The sequence below is a fragment of the Salmo salar genome, chromosome 15 (assembly GCF_965601325.2).
Source record: "Salmo salar chromosome 15, fSalSal1, whole genome shotgun sequence".
In the NCBI taxonomy this organism is placed as follows: Eukaryota; Metazoa; Chordata; class Actinopteri; order Salmoniformes; family Salmonidae; genus Salmo; species Salmo salar.
The window spans coordinates 47,837,073-47,854,537 of record NC_138305.1 but is presented as its reverse complement, the minus strand read 5'-3'; the positions used below and the strand labels follow the sequence as shown (position 1 = coordinate 47,854,537).

Here is a 17,465-nt window from a genome sequence, read left to right as displayed (position 1 = left end):
TGAATTCAAATTTAATTCAAATGTAAAAATTGAATTGGAATCAAAGAGCAATTTGCAACTCAATTCATAATCGACCCCAACCCTGATGGTTAGGCAACATCGATACTGTAACAATTGTATATTTACACGCAAAATTCGACAAGAGATGTGCGTTTCCCACCCTTTTAGCAACCCAGACCCAGCTAAGTGGAACACAAGCACATCACGCCCCAGTCGCCGTCAGAACAGCATTGAGTGTTGCACCACAAATTGATTAGCTGACCACTTTCTTCTCTATGTCCCGTCTCATCTTTCAAAATAAAGACATTTTAAAATAACATTTTCTACCTCAACTCATAAGCCATGGCTGGGAACTTCTGGCAGAGCTCACATTAGTAAGTATTCTGTCCAAACGTGATGTATTAGGACTATGTATGGGAAAGAAACTCCATTGATTTGGGGCCTAGCTAGAGTTAGCAAGCTAGCTTGCTACCTAACTTCAGCTTGTCCGCCCACTCTAGTCTTATATTATGTCAATATTAGTGTACCGGACGAACATTTAGTGGTCATTTTTCTTAATGGTAATTATCTAGATATGAATGCTGAGATTTATTTGTAGAGACAGCTAAGTATTTTTGCGCCCCTAGCGAGCTGGCTTAATAGCGTAGCCACACTGACATTAACTTAGTGCACAGGTCGTCAAGGCATTTTTGTGTTATTGTTTATTTCTGACGCGCCGCTCTCAGATTTCCTATCAGCAGTTTTGTTGTTATGATACTGTGTGTATGAGAGGGCTCGTTGTGGTTGATTGTCTCCTCTCTTTCACTAGTCTGCAGTGGGTCCTGGACAAGCAGGACCTGATGAAGGAGCGTCAGAAGGACATCAAGTTCATGTCTGAGGAGGACTACTGGAAACTGCAGATCTTCTTTGCCAATGGTATTTCTTCAGACTCATATGCTATAATAAATCTGTGTGGTGAGAGAATGGTTTTACTGTTAGGGAAATGGTACCATGTCACAACATTAATTACCCTCAAATCTCATTTGACACTGTACTCCTAGCAATAACTGGCAACAATTACCTATATTTACATTTGAGTCATTTAGCAGGAGCAATTAGGGTTAAGTGCCTTACTCAAGGGCACATGGACAGATTTTTCATCTAGTCTGCTCAAGGATTAGAACCAGCGACCTTTCGATTATGGGCCCAACGCTCTTAACCGCTAGGCTACCACCTCATACACTATGTGACCAAAAGCTTGTTGAACATCTCATTCCAAAATTATGGGCGTTAATATGGTGTTGGTCCCCCCTTTGCCGCTATAACAGCCTCCACTCTTCGGGGAAGGCTTTCCACTAGATGTTGGAACATTGCTGCGGGGACTCGCTTACATGCATCCACAACAGCATTAGTGAGGTTGGGTACTGATGTTGGGTGATTAGGCCTGGCTCGCAGTCGGCGTTCCTATTCATCCCAAAGGTGTTCGATGGGGTTGAGGTCAGGGCTCTGTGCAGGCCAGTCAAGTTCTTCCACACCGATCTCGACAAACCATTTATGTATGGACCTCGCTTTGTGCACGGGAGCATTGTCATGCTGAAACAAAGTTTGAAGCGCAGAATCATCTAGAATGTCATTGTATGCTGTAACATTAAGATTTCCCTTCACTGGAACTAAGGTTCCTAGCCCGAACGATGAAAAACAGCCCCAGACCGTTATTCCTCCTCCACCAAACTTTACAGTTTGGCAGTCCAACGAAGGCAAAGTGCAAATGGTGAAGCGTGATTCATCACTCCAGAGAACAAGTTTCCTCTGCTCCAGAGTGTAATGGTGGCAAGCTTTGCACCACTCCAGCCAGCGCTTGGCATTGCGCATGGTGATCTTAGGCTTGTGTGCGGCTGCTCGGCCATGGAAACTCATTTCATGAAGCTCCCGACAAACAGTACTAACGTTGCTTCCAGAGGCAGTTTGGAACTCAGTAGTGAGTGTTGCAATTGAGGACAGACGATTTTTACGTGCTTCAGCACTCAGCGGTCGCATTCTGTGAGGTTTTGTGGCCTACCACTTTGTTGCTCCTGAAGGTTTCCACTTCACAATAACAGCACTTAAAGTTGTGGGCAGCTCTAGCAGGGCAGAAATTTGACAACTGACTTGTTGGAAAGGTGTCATCTTATGACGGTGCCGCATTGAAAGTCACTGAGCTCTTCAGTAAGGCCATTCTACTGCCAATGTTTGTCTATGGAGATTGCATGGCGGTGTGCTCGATTTTATACACCTGTCAGAAACGTGTGTGGCTGAAATAGCCGAATTCACTAATTTGAAGGGGTGTCCACATACTTTTGTATATAAAGTGCATTCAGAAAGTATTCAGACCCCATGACTTTTTACACATTTTGTTACGTTACAGCCTTAATCTAAAATGTATTAAATTGTTCTACATACAATACCACATAATGACTACCGTAATTTCCGGACTATTAGGCGCACCTGAATATAAGCCGCACCCACTGAATTTAAAAAAAGATATTATTTTGAACATAAATAAGCCGCACATGTCTATAAGCCGCAGGTGCCTACCGGTACATTGAAACAAATGAACTTTACACAGGCTTTAACGAAACACGGCTTGTAACAAAAATAGATAGGCTTTAACGAAACACGGCTTGTAACAAAAAAAAAAAATTTTGCAGTAAGCTTTAGTTGTCTTTTTGCACTGAGTCAATTCCTCACGCTGCTGTTTCCAACGTCTTATCATCAACTCATTAAGACCAAGCTCCCGTGCAGTAGCTCTATTTCCTTTTCCAACAGCCAGATCAATCGCCTTCAACTTGAAAGCTGCATCATATGCATTTCTCCGTGTCTTTGGCATGATGAGGGTGACAAAATGACTACCGTAATCAGAATGATGGGAAGTTTGAGAGCGCTCGATTTAATCTAAACAGTAAACAAAAAAGTTGTTTGACCTTAACCCGTTCGGCAATTTCATTGGTCTAATGAAAGCTTCATGCCGCCAAAAAACTGAGCACGTCACAGAATGTGCTTTTTTGGAAAAAAAAATATTGAAAGCGGGAAAAATCCATATATTAGCCGCGTCATTGTTTAAGCCGCAAGGCTCAAAATCTGGGAAAAAAGTTGCGGCTTATAGTCCGGAATTTACGGTAAGCAAAAACAGGTTTTCTGAAATGTTTGCAAGTTTTTATAAAAAATTAAAAAAAATACATATCACATTGGCAGCGATTACAGCCTCAAGTCTTCTTGGGTATGATGCTACAAGCTTGGGATTTTTCTCCCATTCTTCTCTGCAGATCCTCTCAAGCTCTGTCCAGTTGGATGGGGAGTGTCATTGCACAGCTATTTTCAGGTCTCTCCAGAGATGTTTGATCAGGTTCAAGTCCGGGCTCTGGCTGGGCCACTCAAGGACATTCAGTGAATTGTCCTGAGGCCACTCCTGCATTGTCTTAGCTGTGTGCTTAGGGTCAATGTCCTGTTGGAAGGTGAACCTTCACCCCAGTCTGAGGTCCTGAGCTCTCTGGAGCAGGTTTTCATCAAGGATCTTTCTGTACTTTGCTCCGTTCATCTTTCCCTCGATCCTGACTAGTCTCCCAATTCCTGCTGCTGAAAAACAGCCCCACAGCATGATGCTGCCACCACCATGTTTCACCGTAGGGATGGTGCCAGGTTTCCTCCAGACGTGACGCTTGGCATTCAGGACAATTGGTTAAATCTTGGCTTCATCAGACCAGAGAATCTTGTTTCTCATGGTCTGAGGTGCCTTTTGGCAAACTCCAAGCGGGCTGTCATGTGCCTTTTACTGAGGAGTGGCTTCAGTCTTGCGACTCTACCATAAAGGCCTGAGTGATGGAGTGCTGCAGAGATGGTTGTCCTTCTGGAAGGTTCGCCCATCTCCATGGAGGAACTCTGGAGCACTGTCAGAGTGACCATTGAGATCTTGGTCACCTCCCTGAACAAGGCCAGAGAATCTTGTTTCATTGTTCAATTTGGTCAGCTCTAGGAAGTCTTGGTGGTTCCAAACTTCTTCAATTTAAGAATGATGGAGGCTACTGTGTTCTTGGGGACCTTCAATCTGCAGACATTTTTTGGTACCATTCCCCAAATCTGTGCCTTGACACAATCCTGTCTTGGAGTTCTACGGACAATTCTTTCGACCTAACGGCTTGGTTTTTGCTCTAACATGCACTGTCAACTGTGGGACCTTATATAGACAGGTGTGTGCCTTTCCAAATCATGTCCAATCAATTGAATTTACCACAGATGGACTCCAATCAAGTTGTAGAAACATCTCTAGGATGATCAATGGAAACAAGATGCACCTAAGCTCAATTTCGAGTCTCATAGCAAAGGTTCTGAATACTTATGTAAATAAGGTATTTAAAAAACAACATTTTTTTAATACATTTACTAAACAAATCAACCTGTTTTTGCTTTGTCATTATGGGCTATTGTGTGTAGATTGATGAGGGGAATGTTTTATTTCATCTATTTTCTAATAAGGCTGTAGCGTAACAAAATGTGGAAAAAGTCGAGGGGTCTGAATACTTTCCGAGTGCACTGTACAGTGTCGTGTGTCTTGTAAGGTTGCTGTTTGACGCAATTGAGGTTAGATGTGCTTTGTGTTCAACTTATTGTTCTGTTCCAGTGATCCAGGCACTGGGGGAACACCTGAAGCTCCGCCAGCAGGTCATTGCTACAGCAACCGTCTACTTCAAACGTTTCTATGCCAGGTGCTTATGCCATTTTCATGACAACAACACTGTGTTCTGTTCATCAGCGAATTATAAATGGCACTAGGGGAGCATTGTGTAATATCTACAGTGCTCTACAGTGCCACCACATGCGCCTAAATATTTTGCTCTACGACCTGGAATTTTAATTTAGGAGCACCAGGGCGCCTAGGAAAAAATCACCCAGGTGATAATTGTTGGAATTATTATTTCACTGTACCGCAGCCCCTGAGTGCCATGGAGAATACACTGAGCGCAGTTTTTAACCGTCATGCTTTCCCCATTACTTCAAAGAAAACGACTTGTTACTTCAAATATTTTTCATTGTGCTCCTACATTTCTTTGTGTGCTCCTACATTTTTCAACTTAGGCGCACACGTGCTCCCTGTAAATGTTTTATTTATTTTTAAACGGTCAGCGTAGAGCCCTGAGCTTTGAGCCTCTTCCAAATCTCTTTATTTGTCTCCCCCTCTTACTTATTTCTTCCTCTGCAGGTACTCCCTGAAGAGTATAGACCCAGTGCTCATGGCTCCTACATGTGTGTTCCTGGCCTCCAAAGTGGAGGTATATCTGGCCTGATATTCCACTGCCTTTCCAGTTTTCATAGTCTGTGTGGGAGTAGGGATAGGGTTAACACACAGGGTTAACTGCTCTGTAACATAGTCTTTGATAGTGCAGTTCACCCCATCCTACTCTGACAGCATCCTCAAAGCCCTTCTGTTACTGTCTCTTCCAGGAATTTGGTGTTGTTTCAAACACTCGTCTGATCTCTGCAGCAACGTCTGTGTGTAAGTAAGGAGACACGAAGCGTTTCCGTTTAGATATGATCTTATATTGAAGATGACAAATACACTCTTGCTGTGGTACAAAGGCTACATTCATTCTGATGCGTTGCATTCATTTGATGTCAAATCTAACAAGTGTTTTTGTTTTGTACAGTAAAAACAAGATTTTCCTATGCCTTCCCAAAGGAGTTCCCTTACAGAATGAACCATGTAAGTCTGACCTAACCTCGCTGTTGAAATCATTTAGGATGTGCTGTATGAACAGTTCTTAGGCTTAACAATGTAGTATTTATTATAAAGTTAAATGATTGAATATAATTCATTGTTGTAGCTAGATGTTACGATCATGTTGCATTGTGGTGGGACCTATCTCTGAGGCAACACACTCACTACATTGTGGAATATTTATACTTAAGCAATAAGGTCCGAGGTTGTGTGGTATATGGCCAAAAATGCTGTTCTTAAGCACGACACAACGCGGAATGCGTGGATACAGCCCTTAGCCGTGGTGTATTGGCCATATACCACAAACCCTGGAGGTGCCTTACTGCTATTATAAACTGGTTACCAATGTAATTAGAACAGTAAAAAGTAATGTATAGTTATACCCGTGTTATACGGTCTGATATACCATGTCTTTCAGCCAAACAGCATTGAGTGCTCGAACCACCCAGTTTATACACCAGTAAGAGTCCTTTACATTGTGTGTTGTAGTTAGGTATCAGTATGTTGGCGTCTACGGAGACGCCACATTCCACAACTAGTGTTCGCAAGCCTATGGCAAAACTCCCATCGCCATGGAAGGTGATTTTGACCGTGGTCGGTGGCGTCTCCTCACCGGGGCGTATCTATCGCTGTGGCGCTAAGTGGAATACGATTGCAGCGCCGGTTATTTATCTACTGATTCCACGGAGTTGCCAGGACCACGTTGGGGCTGTCCTAACACCTTGTAGACAATTATTGATTCTCTGGTGGTGTGGCGCAATGAAGGAGGTGATTATTCACACTGTAGGGGTTCAGTTAGCAGAATGTTGTTATTCCCAGATACTTCCCAGATAACAGAGAGAAAAGGGATACAAGTTGAGACTATGACACTGATATATTTACTAAACTGAGTTTGTACTTCATTTGCTTTCCTCATGACAGATATTAGAATGTGAGTTCTACCTACTAGAGCTCATGGTAAGTATAGAAGGTTTTGTCTCTGTCACAATACATTCAATGGTAGATGTCATCCATTTGTTGGATGGATGGATTCATGAACTGATTTCATGCGTGTTCCAGGACTGCTGTTTGATAGTGTACCACCCCTACAGACCCCTGCTACAGTATGTGCAGGACATGGGGCAGGAGGACATGCTACTGCCATTGGCCTGGTATGTGTTTATTTTTCTTTGTTTGCAGGAGCATGTATTGATTTGATATGACAATATTGAAACACTGTCTTATTTCTCTATAGGAGAGTAGTGAATGACACGTATAGGACAGACCTCTGTTTACTCTACCCTCCCTTCATGATCGCACTAGGTAAGACACCCCGTCAGGCCTCTCACATTTCCTACCAGTAGATATTCAGCTCAATAAAATATAGGTGAGGTGTTACACACACGCATTCTTCCCCCTGCATCCGCAGCATGTCTGCATGTTGCCTGTGTGGTGCAGCAGAAAGACGCCAGGCAGTGGTTTGCTGAGCTCTCTGTCGACATGGAGAAGGTACGGCCACACAAAACAAATGGCATATTAATACATCAATCAGAGGGGAAAGCTGATTGTCTGTGCGGTGACGTATGTGCTCTGCTCAGATCCTGGAGATCATCCGAGTCATCCTGAAGCTGTACGACCAGTGGAAGAATTTTGACGACAGGAAGGAAATGGCTACAGTGCTCAACAAGATGCCTAAACCCAAGCCGCCTCCCAACAGGTACAGAGATCTATCCTAATCTCACTTTAGTGTTCCACCTATGTACTGTTAACATGACCCATTCACTTCCTGTCTCAACTAACTGTTTCCTGTTTTGTTTGTGTACCAGTGATAATGACCAGAGCTCCAGTGGGAACCAGAATAACTCTTACATCCAGTCATAGGCAATGGGATGTCCACCTCGGCTCATGTATGATAACTCATCAGAGAGATGGCCACAGGAATGCTGGCATTAGCCAATCGGCGGCAGCAGTCCTGTGTTTCCATCCTTCAACAGTTAAAGGGCGCGTTCCTGTGCCCAGGTGTTGCTAACGCATGGCAGATCTTACAACACCTGGATAGGTATTTTACGTATCAGCTAACCACATGTTATAGCAATATAGTGCCCGACCGGCACAGTTGATGACTTCGCTCGCAACCATTGGTTGATGCATTCAACGTCTGAGCAGGGGAACGCGACCAAAACCTTATGGACCTAACTGTGAGGAACAGGAGGATGTAGTGAGGGAGGGGGGGACTATGAGTTGTGATGATCCTGACTTCCTTGAACACTCTCGGGGAACAATCATATAATATGGAGCTCTGTGGGACCAGAGAACTTGATCATTAGTGATTGTGATGTGTGAGTGGCCGATTTGGCAGTGTCTTCATTCCTCAGGGAGAATAGTCCTTTTTACTGGTATCGCTAAGATGATTGGACCCTGTACTGTTTGAGATGCATTCTGAAAGGATGAAAGGCTGTTCGATTGTGTGACCCGATTGCATGTCCTGTTATCTAAGGTCTACGTTGATTGGTTCCAGAGCTTAGCCGGTGAAGTCATGGGGGAGAATGGAATTTCTGGGGGTATACCCGCTAGATTCAAGTGTCTTCATTACCTGTTGTATCTCCAGCCTTTGTAAATAGCTTTACTCATGTCTTTCATTTCATCTTTTGTGTTTTACTTGATTGAGCAAATTTGCTTGGGTAGAAATCAAGAAATGTATTTGCTGTCTTCTTCAAGTAAAAGTGCTCAAATGTGTTTACTATCATGATATAATTAGCCTGCAACAAAAACGTTATTTTATTTTTTATTCTGCTTTTTTTAGATGGAGAATTGTTAGGACCACATTTTTGGTGGGGAAGGCAGGTGGATTTTTAGCTGTGTGTTCTTGATTGCATATTGAATCAGTCCTACACAAGCAAGGGTCCAATGTTTTCTGTCTGCATGTGCCATGTATTTTATCAAATTGAAGTGTCACAATACCTTTGTGTGCATATTTACTTGTATATATTGATATATTTTCTGTACAGTTATACAGTGGGAGCTGCTTGTGTGTGTGTGTGTCTGAGAGAGGTTGTTTCTCTTGGTTTCTGTGATATGTACGTGTTCATCTGTGTCCAGAACTGGGTGCTTGAATGCTTTCCAAAATAAGCTGTTTATCAAGGTAATAAGACTTACGAGCACACTGTGTCCTATTGCAGGGAAGTGATGTTTTTTTAGTGGGCCCTTCTCTTTGGGTGCATCCCAATAGTTTGAAGTGAATTCCTCTCCTTGTATCGGTTGCTTCATATACACTGATGTGAAAAGAAAATCTAGATGAAATCAGACTTGGTGGTCGTGCTCCATATGACTTTCACATACCGGCTGTTTGCAAGTCATTGCAGATAAAGGAGAGAGAGGATCCAGCTTTTAGACTATTGAGATACAGCCTTTTGCCTCAGAGTTCCCTTCCCCTCTACAGGCTCCATCATTTATCAAATGTGTTTACGTGACTGACTGGGATTGGCATACTAAGGTTTTCCCCCTGTCTCTATAGAAACACAACATGAAAATGTATGGTTTATCAAGTATTGGCTATTACTTGAACTGTATTTCTTTTTGAAAATCTTTTGTGGTAATAAAATGAATATTGCAGTAACCAAATGGGTTGATGCATCTGTAGCTCCTTCTTTGCACGACAGTCGTGCTCCTCCTCTGCACGACTGTTTTATATTATTTTTTATTTCAGGGGCATTAAATTGTTGCCTGACGCTTGACCATCCTGACCGACCGGTTTCGCTTCACTTCACTCAAAGATTAAAATCAAAGTTTATTGGTCGGTACACATATTTGCAGACATTATCGTAGGTGCAGAGTAATGCTTGTGTTTCTAGCTCCAAAAGTGAAGTAATACAGATATAATCCAAAAAGAAATACATTCATTAATCGGTATAGCGAAAAAATAATATAAACTCGCGAGACTTTAAGATGGCCTAGGATACAAGGCTAACTCAGCTGTATAGGCTACCACGTCTAGCCCTAAATTTGTGTTGCCTGGATTTAATTTTATAATGGTCTAAAAGTTTCTAGAACTAATGATCATCTTGCAACAAATTAAAGTCATAGGCTACACCACCATGCAATAGTTAGGCCTATATGACTTTAGTGCGATATGTATTGGTAAGGAGAGGTAATGTAGAGTCGTTACTGTTATCAACGCTGCAAAGCAGACATGTATACTATAAAGTTTATGGGAACGGTGAATTTTTTTCTTTTTTTTTAAAAGTAGACTATGCAATTAACCTACATTGAAGTTGCCAGGAAATTGAGTAGCCTATGCTATTGCCCAACTGATCGCAAAAACAGTTTCAAAGGTGCAGCTATCGTGACGTCACTCTCATCCGCGGCAGAGTGAGAGAGCGGCGACGATCGGCTGCGGAGGATACCGACCCCGCAGCCGGGACGGGACAACCGCCAGGCGAGATGGCCCCTATCCCTTTCTTCCTCGCATCCCGCATCGCAACGACCCATTGGCACGCATGAAGCCCCCGTTGATGAAGCCAAAACCGGCCAAAGCAAGGCAGAAAAAGGCCACTGAGAGAGAGAATGTACTGGCGCGTCGGGTTCGCCTGGACGCGCTCGTTTGTGGTTGATCTTGGACGGAACCAGAGCTTCTCCTTCGGCTTGTGCGGCTCCAATGAGCAGCTCTCGTTGTATGGGTACATCATCGCCTACCCTCTGCAGGACTACGGCGGGATCATGCCGCTCCTTGGGTCGGACTCTTGGTGGCGGAAAACGCTCTATCTGACCGGGGGCGCTCTGCTTGCTGCCGCTGCCTATCTACTGCACGAGCTGCTCGCCATCAGGTAGGCTTCCAAAATGAATGTAGCCTAACGGCCAGGTCCGCTTGAAGGATATTCCATGTTTAGTCGCGTTATGGAAAGAAAATAAATAAACCAATGAATCACACAAATGTTATGGCTCTTCGTATTCCAGTGATTGTGGCTATTAGGCCTAGATATCAAATTAAAACCGTCCATTTATTTGTTCATATGTAGCGTGAAGCCTGATATTAGAGATATTTGTGTGTAAATACAATAAGATAATTTTCATTGCTGCAAAGATTGACTCTTATTTATTTACGATTTCTCAAGGGCATGGGATGATAGGGCATGTGATATTGGCTAGATGGCTGTACCCAAGGCAAACATGTTTTCTGTCGAGTCGAGTCTTGGCACTATAGAAAAACATTGCGGTTGTGATAGAATGACCTTTACTAACCTCGCACTTGGGAGAAGTATACAGCTAAAAGTCAGGCCCGAATATGTATTAGCTAACAGGAATTGACCATCTGTGACCGAAAACTGCAGCTTCGCAGTAGAATCCCTAGATTGTAGCTGAAATAATGTCTGGGGGAATTGAGTTAGGTCGCTGCGGTCCTTAAAAAAACATATCGGGTTACCTGCAGCGATAACCCCAAGGCCTACTCAGCTAGATAAACACACTCTTACAGAGATGGATGCCTATTTCGATTTGAATTCACTTCACACTACACCAATAGGAATCGTTGTGCCCTAAAGCTTGTTGTTGTATACACAAAAGGGCATTTTGATTGACTGTTTTGTTGTTTTACATGTGGCTAGCACTGTGTGTGTTTTCTCATAGCTCTTCTTTTTGCTCCGCCTGTACTCTTATCTTAGAGACCCATTTTAAATCGATCTCTAAGTAGTTACTGTCTAATTTACTTTCCCTATATGTTATTACACCGAAGTGCTTTGCATTCTATAGATAACTGGATCAATAGGTTTGTTTTTTGAGGTATGTGGGCATTTCAGCACCACTGCTAAATGGACAGCTACTCCCCGGTGGCAATGGCGCCCTTGCCCGAGGAAAGTTTCAGCATGGGTCTTGTGCAAAGCTCTCTGTGCTAGATAGCTGTAAAACGGGAACTACTGTAGCACATGAGATTGTTGTGTAAGATCTAAGAACTTTTCCTTGATTATTTTCAAAGTACAATTTGATCATTAGCCTATAATCGACTCCAGATATATGTAAAAGCTTGGAAGTTATCCAGAGATTCTAAAATAATGTACAGTGTGTATAACCTACTAGGGGATCCAGATATCCAGAGATTCTAAAATAATGTACAGTGTGTTTGAATTGGGACATAATTTGCACTAATTTAATATGAGGATGGCCTTGCTACATCGGAATTGAGGGTTTGATTCCCACATTTTTTTTGTGATTTCCAATTGGTAGTTGCAGTCTTGAACTATCTCCCGTATGGACTCGGGAGGGGCAAAGTTCGAGAGCCATGAGTCCTCCAAAACACGACCCCGCCAAGCCGTACTGCTTCTTGAGACACTGCTCGCTTAACCCGGAAGCCAGCCACACCAATGTGTTGGAGGAAACACCATACAGCTGGCGACCAAAGTCAGCGTGCATATGCCCGGCCCGCCACAAGGAGATGCGCAATGAGACAAGGACATCCCAGCTGGCCAAATCCTCCCCTAACCCAGACGACGCTGGGCCAGTTGCCTCATGGGTGTCGCGGCTGCGACACAGCCTGGGATAGAACCCTGTCTGTAGTGTCGCCTCTAGCCCTGTGATCCAGTGCCTTTTACCGCTGCACCACTCGGGAGGCCTACACACATATTTAATGAATATATGCACTAACCGTAAGTTGCTTTCAATAAAATGTATAAGGATGAGTGATTAGAATGTGGAGCTCAAACTGCTTTGCTCTGGCTGGTCCATAGGAAAGAACAGGAGCTGAACTCTAAAGATACCATCATCCTTCACCAGTTCTCCAGGCCAAAGAGTGGTGTCCCTTCCCTCTCCCCCTTCTGCCTCAAGATGGAGACCTACCTGCGCATGGTGGACCTGCCCTACCAGGTGTGTGTGTGTGTGTGAGAGAGAGAGGGATGGGGAGAGAGACAGAGAAAGAGAGAGGGATGTTTGGGTTGTGCGTAGTTGAATTATTTGATGTAACATTGTGTCATTTTCTATTGAAGAGTAACTGACCATTGAAATTCCTTCTTCCTCTTTCCTTTCTCTCGCTCCCTCTGTCATGCAGAACTACTTTGATGGGAAGCTGTCTCCCCAGGGGAAGATGCCATGGATAGAGTACAACCAGGAGCAGGTGTCTGGTACAGAGTTTATCATCGACTTCCTGGAGGAGAAGCTAGGCGTGAGCCTCAACAAGAACCTCAGTCCCCCGGAGAAGGCTGTGTCCCAGGCTGTCACCAAGATGGTGGAGGAACACTTCTACTGGTGAGACACTTCCTGACACTACAGTAAGACATCCACTAGATGCTGCTCTGTTTGGAGACCTAATTTATTTGATACTGAGGGATAGGATGATAAACTAGTGAATGTGATTGGGTCGCAAACCATTACATCTGTCCCTTGAAACTCACAACCCTGGTGTTGCAAACTCCATGCTCCAACCAACTGTGCCATTGGGACCACACTTTATCAGCGTATGGATTTGAGATACTGTTGACCTAACGAACATCACGTCTGTGTGTGATGACAGGACCATAGCGTACTGTCAGTGGGTGGACAACCTGGAGGAGACCCAGAAGATGCTGGCAGTGAGTGGGCCACTGAGTGACCTACTCAAGTGGATCCTGAGTCGCCTGACTGGCGGCATCGTGAAGAGGGAGATGTACGGCCACGGGATTGGACGATTCACCAAGGAGGAGGTCTACGCTCTAATGGAGAAGGACATGCGGACGCTGGCCACCCTACTCGGTAGGGTGAGGGTATACTGTAGATAATCATTAAAATCACAATCATACAGATCATCATACCCATCTCATTTCACAAGGTACAGTCTGCAGCCTTAGAAGCCTTGTTAATCCCATAACTAGGGCTATGGCCAGCTGTAGGTTCCATTGTGGTTTAATTAAATTACTTGAGTTTACAGTACTATGGCCAGTTTCAAGTGCTTAAAGGAGCGGCCTTTTTATAGTCTTCCCTGTGGCTCAGTTGGTAGAGCATGGTGTTTGCAACGCCAGCATGGTGTGTGCAACGCCAGGGTTGTGGGTTCGATTCCCACGGGGGGCCAGTACAACAAAAAAAAAATGCATGAAATGAAATGTATGCATTCACATTTAAGTAAGTCGCTCTGGATAAGAGCGTCTGCTAAATGACTAAAATGTAAATGTTATAACAAGATAAATTGTACAATTCTGTCCTCTTCTGGAGAAAGTAGGACACTACACCATGAGGACTAATTTCCAGTCAAAATTTTACCCCCATGTCCCTTGTTCCATACAACATTCTTCTCGCCCCCTGATTCTTGGCGTTTTTCTGGGTAGGTGATAAGAAGTACCTGATGGGTCCTAAGCTGTCTATGGTGGATGCCACTGTGTTCAGCCATCTAGCCCCTGCCATGTGGACCCTGCCGGGCACAAGGCCAGAGCAACTCATCAAAGGTGAGTTTCACCAACAAGCCACATTGCGTGTCATGGTTAACATTACTCCCCAGAAAGGGTCTACATGGGTTCCAAAAAGTAAATAAATAGCAAGTTAGGGCAACAGTGAGGGCAATCACCCTACTTAAAAAGAAAGATAAGGAATCATTGTCATGCAGATCTTACCGCCCAATATTCCTCTTGAATGTGGATTACAAAATCATTGCTAAAGTATTGGCTTTTTGCATACAAACAGTAATACAAAAGTTGATTCACTCAGATCAACTCAGATCAAACAATCTCTGCCATTTTTTAAATATAATCCGTCATACTAAAAACTTGAACGCTCCAATAGTGGCAGTATCATTAGATGCTGAAAAAGCATTAGATATGGTGGGATGGGTATATTTGGTGGCTGTCTTCAAAGCGTTTCGTTTTGGTCCGGTATTTATCTCCTGGATTGAGCTATTGTACAAATCCCCCAAACCAGCGTGACAGGGATGACCTCTGTCTAGTTATTTATTTTCTTTAGCCACAGAAACCCTAGCATCAATTTGAACTCATGGCTCAATCCGGGGCAAAGAGATTGGTGGAGATCAACATGTGATATCATTGTATGCAGATGACATTTTTCTTTATTTATCTGAACCACAACATTCTCTGTCATTTATTTTACTTCTGTTAGACACATGTGGTGCTGTATCAGGATTCAAAGCGAATTGTGAGAAAATGGAAATATTGCCCATTTCTAATTATGATTTCTCAAGCTTAGAAAGTACATTTTAAAATGAACAAAGATGCATATGACATACCTAGGTGTACTGATACCATGCAATCAGGAGGAGGCATATAAAGTCAAATATTTTATTTTACTAGCAAAAAAGTAGAACCATCAATTGGAAGGCCTCATATTTACCCTCAATAACAAAGTGGAGGACTGAACAATCTAGCTACATAAAGTTGGATTTTGTATATTATAAAATAAAATAAAAACAGAAGTGTTTAAGGAAATTTGGAAATCATATGTTGATCATCTTGGGGAATGTGTTGTATAGTGGACGTTTTGTTTCCTTGTTGTGTTGTTTGTGGGGTGATGTGGAAACACACAAAATAACAAATTGTCAAATGTCAAAACAAAAAAATAACGAAAAAAAACTGTGATGAGGAAGAAACCTTGACAACAATCAGACTAGAAGAGACTCCATCTTTATTGAATAAAACACACCACATTTTGACCCATTCTCAGCTGAGCTTGTTGACCTTTGCCTTTGTGTTGACCTTTGACCCACCCTATCCGCTCCAGGCGAGCTGATCAACCTGGCCATTTACTGTGAGAGGATCCGCCGGCGCTTCTGGCCCGAGTGGTTCGTTGATCTGGAGGATTTCTGTTACGGTGACACCACAGAGGACGACGACTCCCCGTCCAAACTCCAGGACCTGGGGCTCTACTCCCGTACAGACACCTTCCAGGACGAGGCCAGCCCTCCTCACACGCACACACACACAATCTCACCAGACAGTGACCTCACAGGCCACTCGCTCTACGACTCGGACATGGACACAGAGTGCTCTGAGATGGAGCAGCTCAAGTGTTGACTGCCGTATGACACACACACGACACACACACCGCCTGGAGGGGTCTCGTGCCTCCCCCCAACACAGCGCCCTGTACCTGTTGAGCAGGGAATAACTACTGGGGGGAATTTCTGTTGCCAGAGGCTGTTGTTTGTGTTAATGAGTGATGGATTCAGAGATTCTACACACACAATGGGCTGGAGGAAATGAAAGACTGAATATAGAGATGAAGGAATAGAGATAGACGAGTAGAGAAAAAAACGGAGTAAAATAGGAATAGAGAGAAAAACAGCCAAAGAGGGATAGAAAGAGGTAAAGATAAACCGATGGAGAAAAGAGTTGAGAAAAAGAAAGATCAGGAGTTAATGACGCCATCGCTGAGAAACTCCTCTACCTGGGTGACGTCAACGCCTGTTGCCCAGTTTCGCATTGTCGAGTTGTTACCACGGCAACAACGTGGTGTGTGTTACCTGTGTCCCCCAATTTGAGATGCATTGTGTGTTTGACGTACCATGTGTGTTTGACGTACTGACCCCGTGACTTGCATCCTTGCAAAATATGAATCATTCTATTGATATTATATTGATATGTCAGACACTGATAAGATGCAGATGAGTGCAGTTCCATATAAATATGTAATCAGATCCCAAATCTGATTTAATATGAGTCTACATACAGTGAGGGAAAAAAGTATTTGATCCCCTGCTGATTTTGTACGTTTGCCCACTGACAAAGAAATGATCAGTCTATAATTTTAATGGTAGGTTTATTTGAACAATGAGAGACAGAATAACAACAAAAAAATCCAGAAAAACGCATGTCAAAAATTTTATAAAATGATTTGCATTTTAATGAGGGAAATAAGTATTTGACCCCTCTGCAAAACATGACTTAGTACTTGGTGGCAAAACCCTTGTTGGCAATCACAGAGGTCAGACGTTTCTTGTAGTTGGCCACCAGGTTTGCACACATCTCAGGAGGGATTTTGTCCCACTCCTCTTTGCAGATCTTCTCCAAGTCATTAAGGTTTCGAGGCTGACGTTTGGCACACAGATTTTCTATGGGATTAAGGTCTGGAAACTGGCTAGGCCACTCCAGGACCTTAATGTGCTTCTTCTTGAGCCACTCCTTTGTTGCCTTGGCCGTGTGTTTTGGGTCATTGTCATGCTGGAATACCCATCCACGACCCATTTTCAATGCCCTGGCTGAGGGAAGGAGGTTCTCACCCAAGATTTGATGGTACATGGCCCCGTCCATCGTCCCTTTGATGCGGTGAAATTGTCCTGTCCCCTTAGCAGAAAAACACCCCCAAAGCATAATGTTTCCACCTCCATGTTTGACGGTGGGGATGGTGTTCTTGGGGTCATAGGCAGCATTCCTCCTCCTACAAACACGGCGAGTTGAGTTGATGCCAAAGACCTCCATTTTGGTCTCATCTGACCACAACACTTTCACCCAGTTGTCCTCAGAATCATTCAGATGTTCATTGGCAAACGTCAGACGGGCATGCATATGTGCTTTCTTGAGCAGGGGGACCTTGCGGGCGCTGCAGGATTTCAGTCCTTCACGGCGTAGTGTGTTACCAATTGTTTTCTTGGTGACTATGGTCCCAGCTGCCTTGAGATCATTGACAAGATCCTCCCGTGTAGTTCTGGGCTGATTCCTCACCGTTCTCATGATCATTGCAACTCCACGAGGTGAGATCTTGCATGGAGCCCCAGGCCGAGGGAGATTGACAGTTCTTTTGTGTTTCTTCCATTTGCGAATAATCGCACCAACTGTTGTAACCTTCTCACCAAGCTGCT

General features: G+C 43.7%; 2 protein-coding genes across 2 annotated transcripts; both read left to right on the top strand.

Moving 5' to 3' along the window:
- Positions 1 to 218: 218 nt before the first annotated feature.
- On the top strand, positions 219 to 7,864 carry LOC106571487 (cyclin-C). The gene is made up of 12 exons (XM_014144649.3): positions 219 to 374; positions 809 to 915; positions 4,634 to 4,718; positions 5,213 to 5,282; positions 5,455 to 5,506; positions 5,658 to 5,713; positions 6,650 to 6,685; positions 6,788 to 6,879; positions 6,963 to 7,030; positions 7,137 to 7,216; positions 7,306 to 7,424; positions 7,534 to 7,864. The coding sequence occupies exons 1-12, from the start codon at positions 343 to 345 to the stop codon at positions 7,586 to 7,588; spliced, it is 852 nt and encodes a 283-aa protein (XP_014000124.1). The 5' UTR covers positions 219 to 342; the 3' UTR covers positions 7,589 to 7,864.
- A 1,890-nt stretch (positions 7,865 to 9,754) lies between these two features.
- On the top strand, positions 9,755 to 16,431 carry LOC106571486 (failed axon connections homolog). The gene is made up of 6 exons (XM_014144648.3): positions 9,755 to 10,530; positions 12,424 to 12,559; positions 12,741 to 12,937; positions 13,203 to 13,420; positions 13,990 to 14,106; positions 15,389 to 16,431. The coding sequence occupies exons 1-6, from the start codon at positions 10,271 to 10,273 to the stop codon at positions 15,679 to 15,681; spliced, it is 1,221 nt and encodes a 406-aa protein (XP_014000123.1). The 5' UTR covers positions 9,755 to 10,270; the 3' UTR covers positions 15,682 to 16,431.
- Positions 16,432 to 17,465: the final 1,034 nt, after the last annotated feature.

What these genes read in the sequence shown, in the direction of transcription:
- LOC106571487 (XM_014144649.3), top strand. Translation starts at nt 343, where the DNA reads ATGGCTGGGAACTTCTGGCAGAGCTCACATTA. An exon ending in ATGCTACTGCCATTGGCCTG is followed by an intron (nt 6,880 to 6,962) that starts GTATGTGTTTAT and finishes ATTTCTCTATAG; the next exon opens with GAGAGTAGTGAATGACACGT. An exon ending in TCCCTTCATGATCGCACTAG is followed by an intron (nt 7,031 to 7,136) that starts GTAAGACACCCC and finishes CTGCATCCGCAG; the next exon opens with CATGTCTGCATGTTGCCTGT.
- LOC106571486 (XM_014144648.3), top strand. Translation starts at nt 10,271, where the DNA reads ATGTACTGGCGCGTCGGGTTCGCCTGGACGCGCTCGTTTGTGGTTGAT. An exon ending in TGGTGGACCTGCCCTACCAG is followed by an intron (nt 12,560 to 12,740) that starts GTGTGTGTGTGT and finishes TCTGTCATGCAG; the next exon opens with AACTACTTTGATGGGAAGCT. An exon ending in GCCAGAGCAACTCATCAAAG is followed by an intron (nt 14,107 to 15,388) that starts GTGAGTTTCACC and finishes TATCCGCTCCAG; the next exon opens with GCGAGCTGATCAACCTGGCC.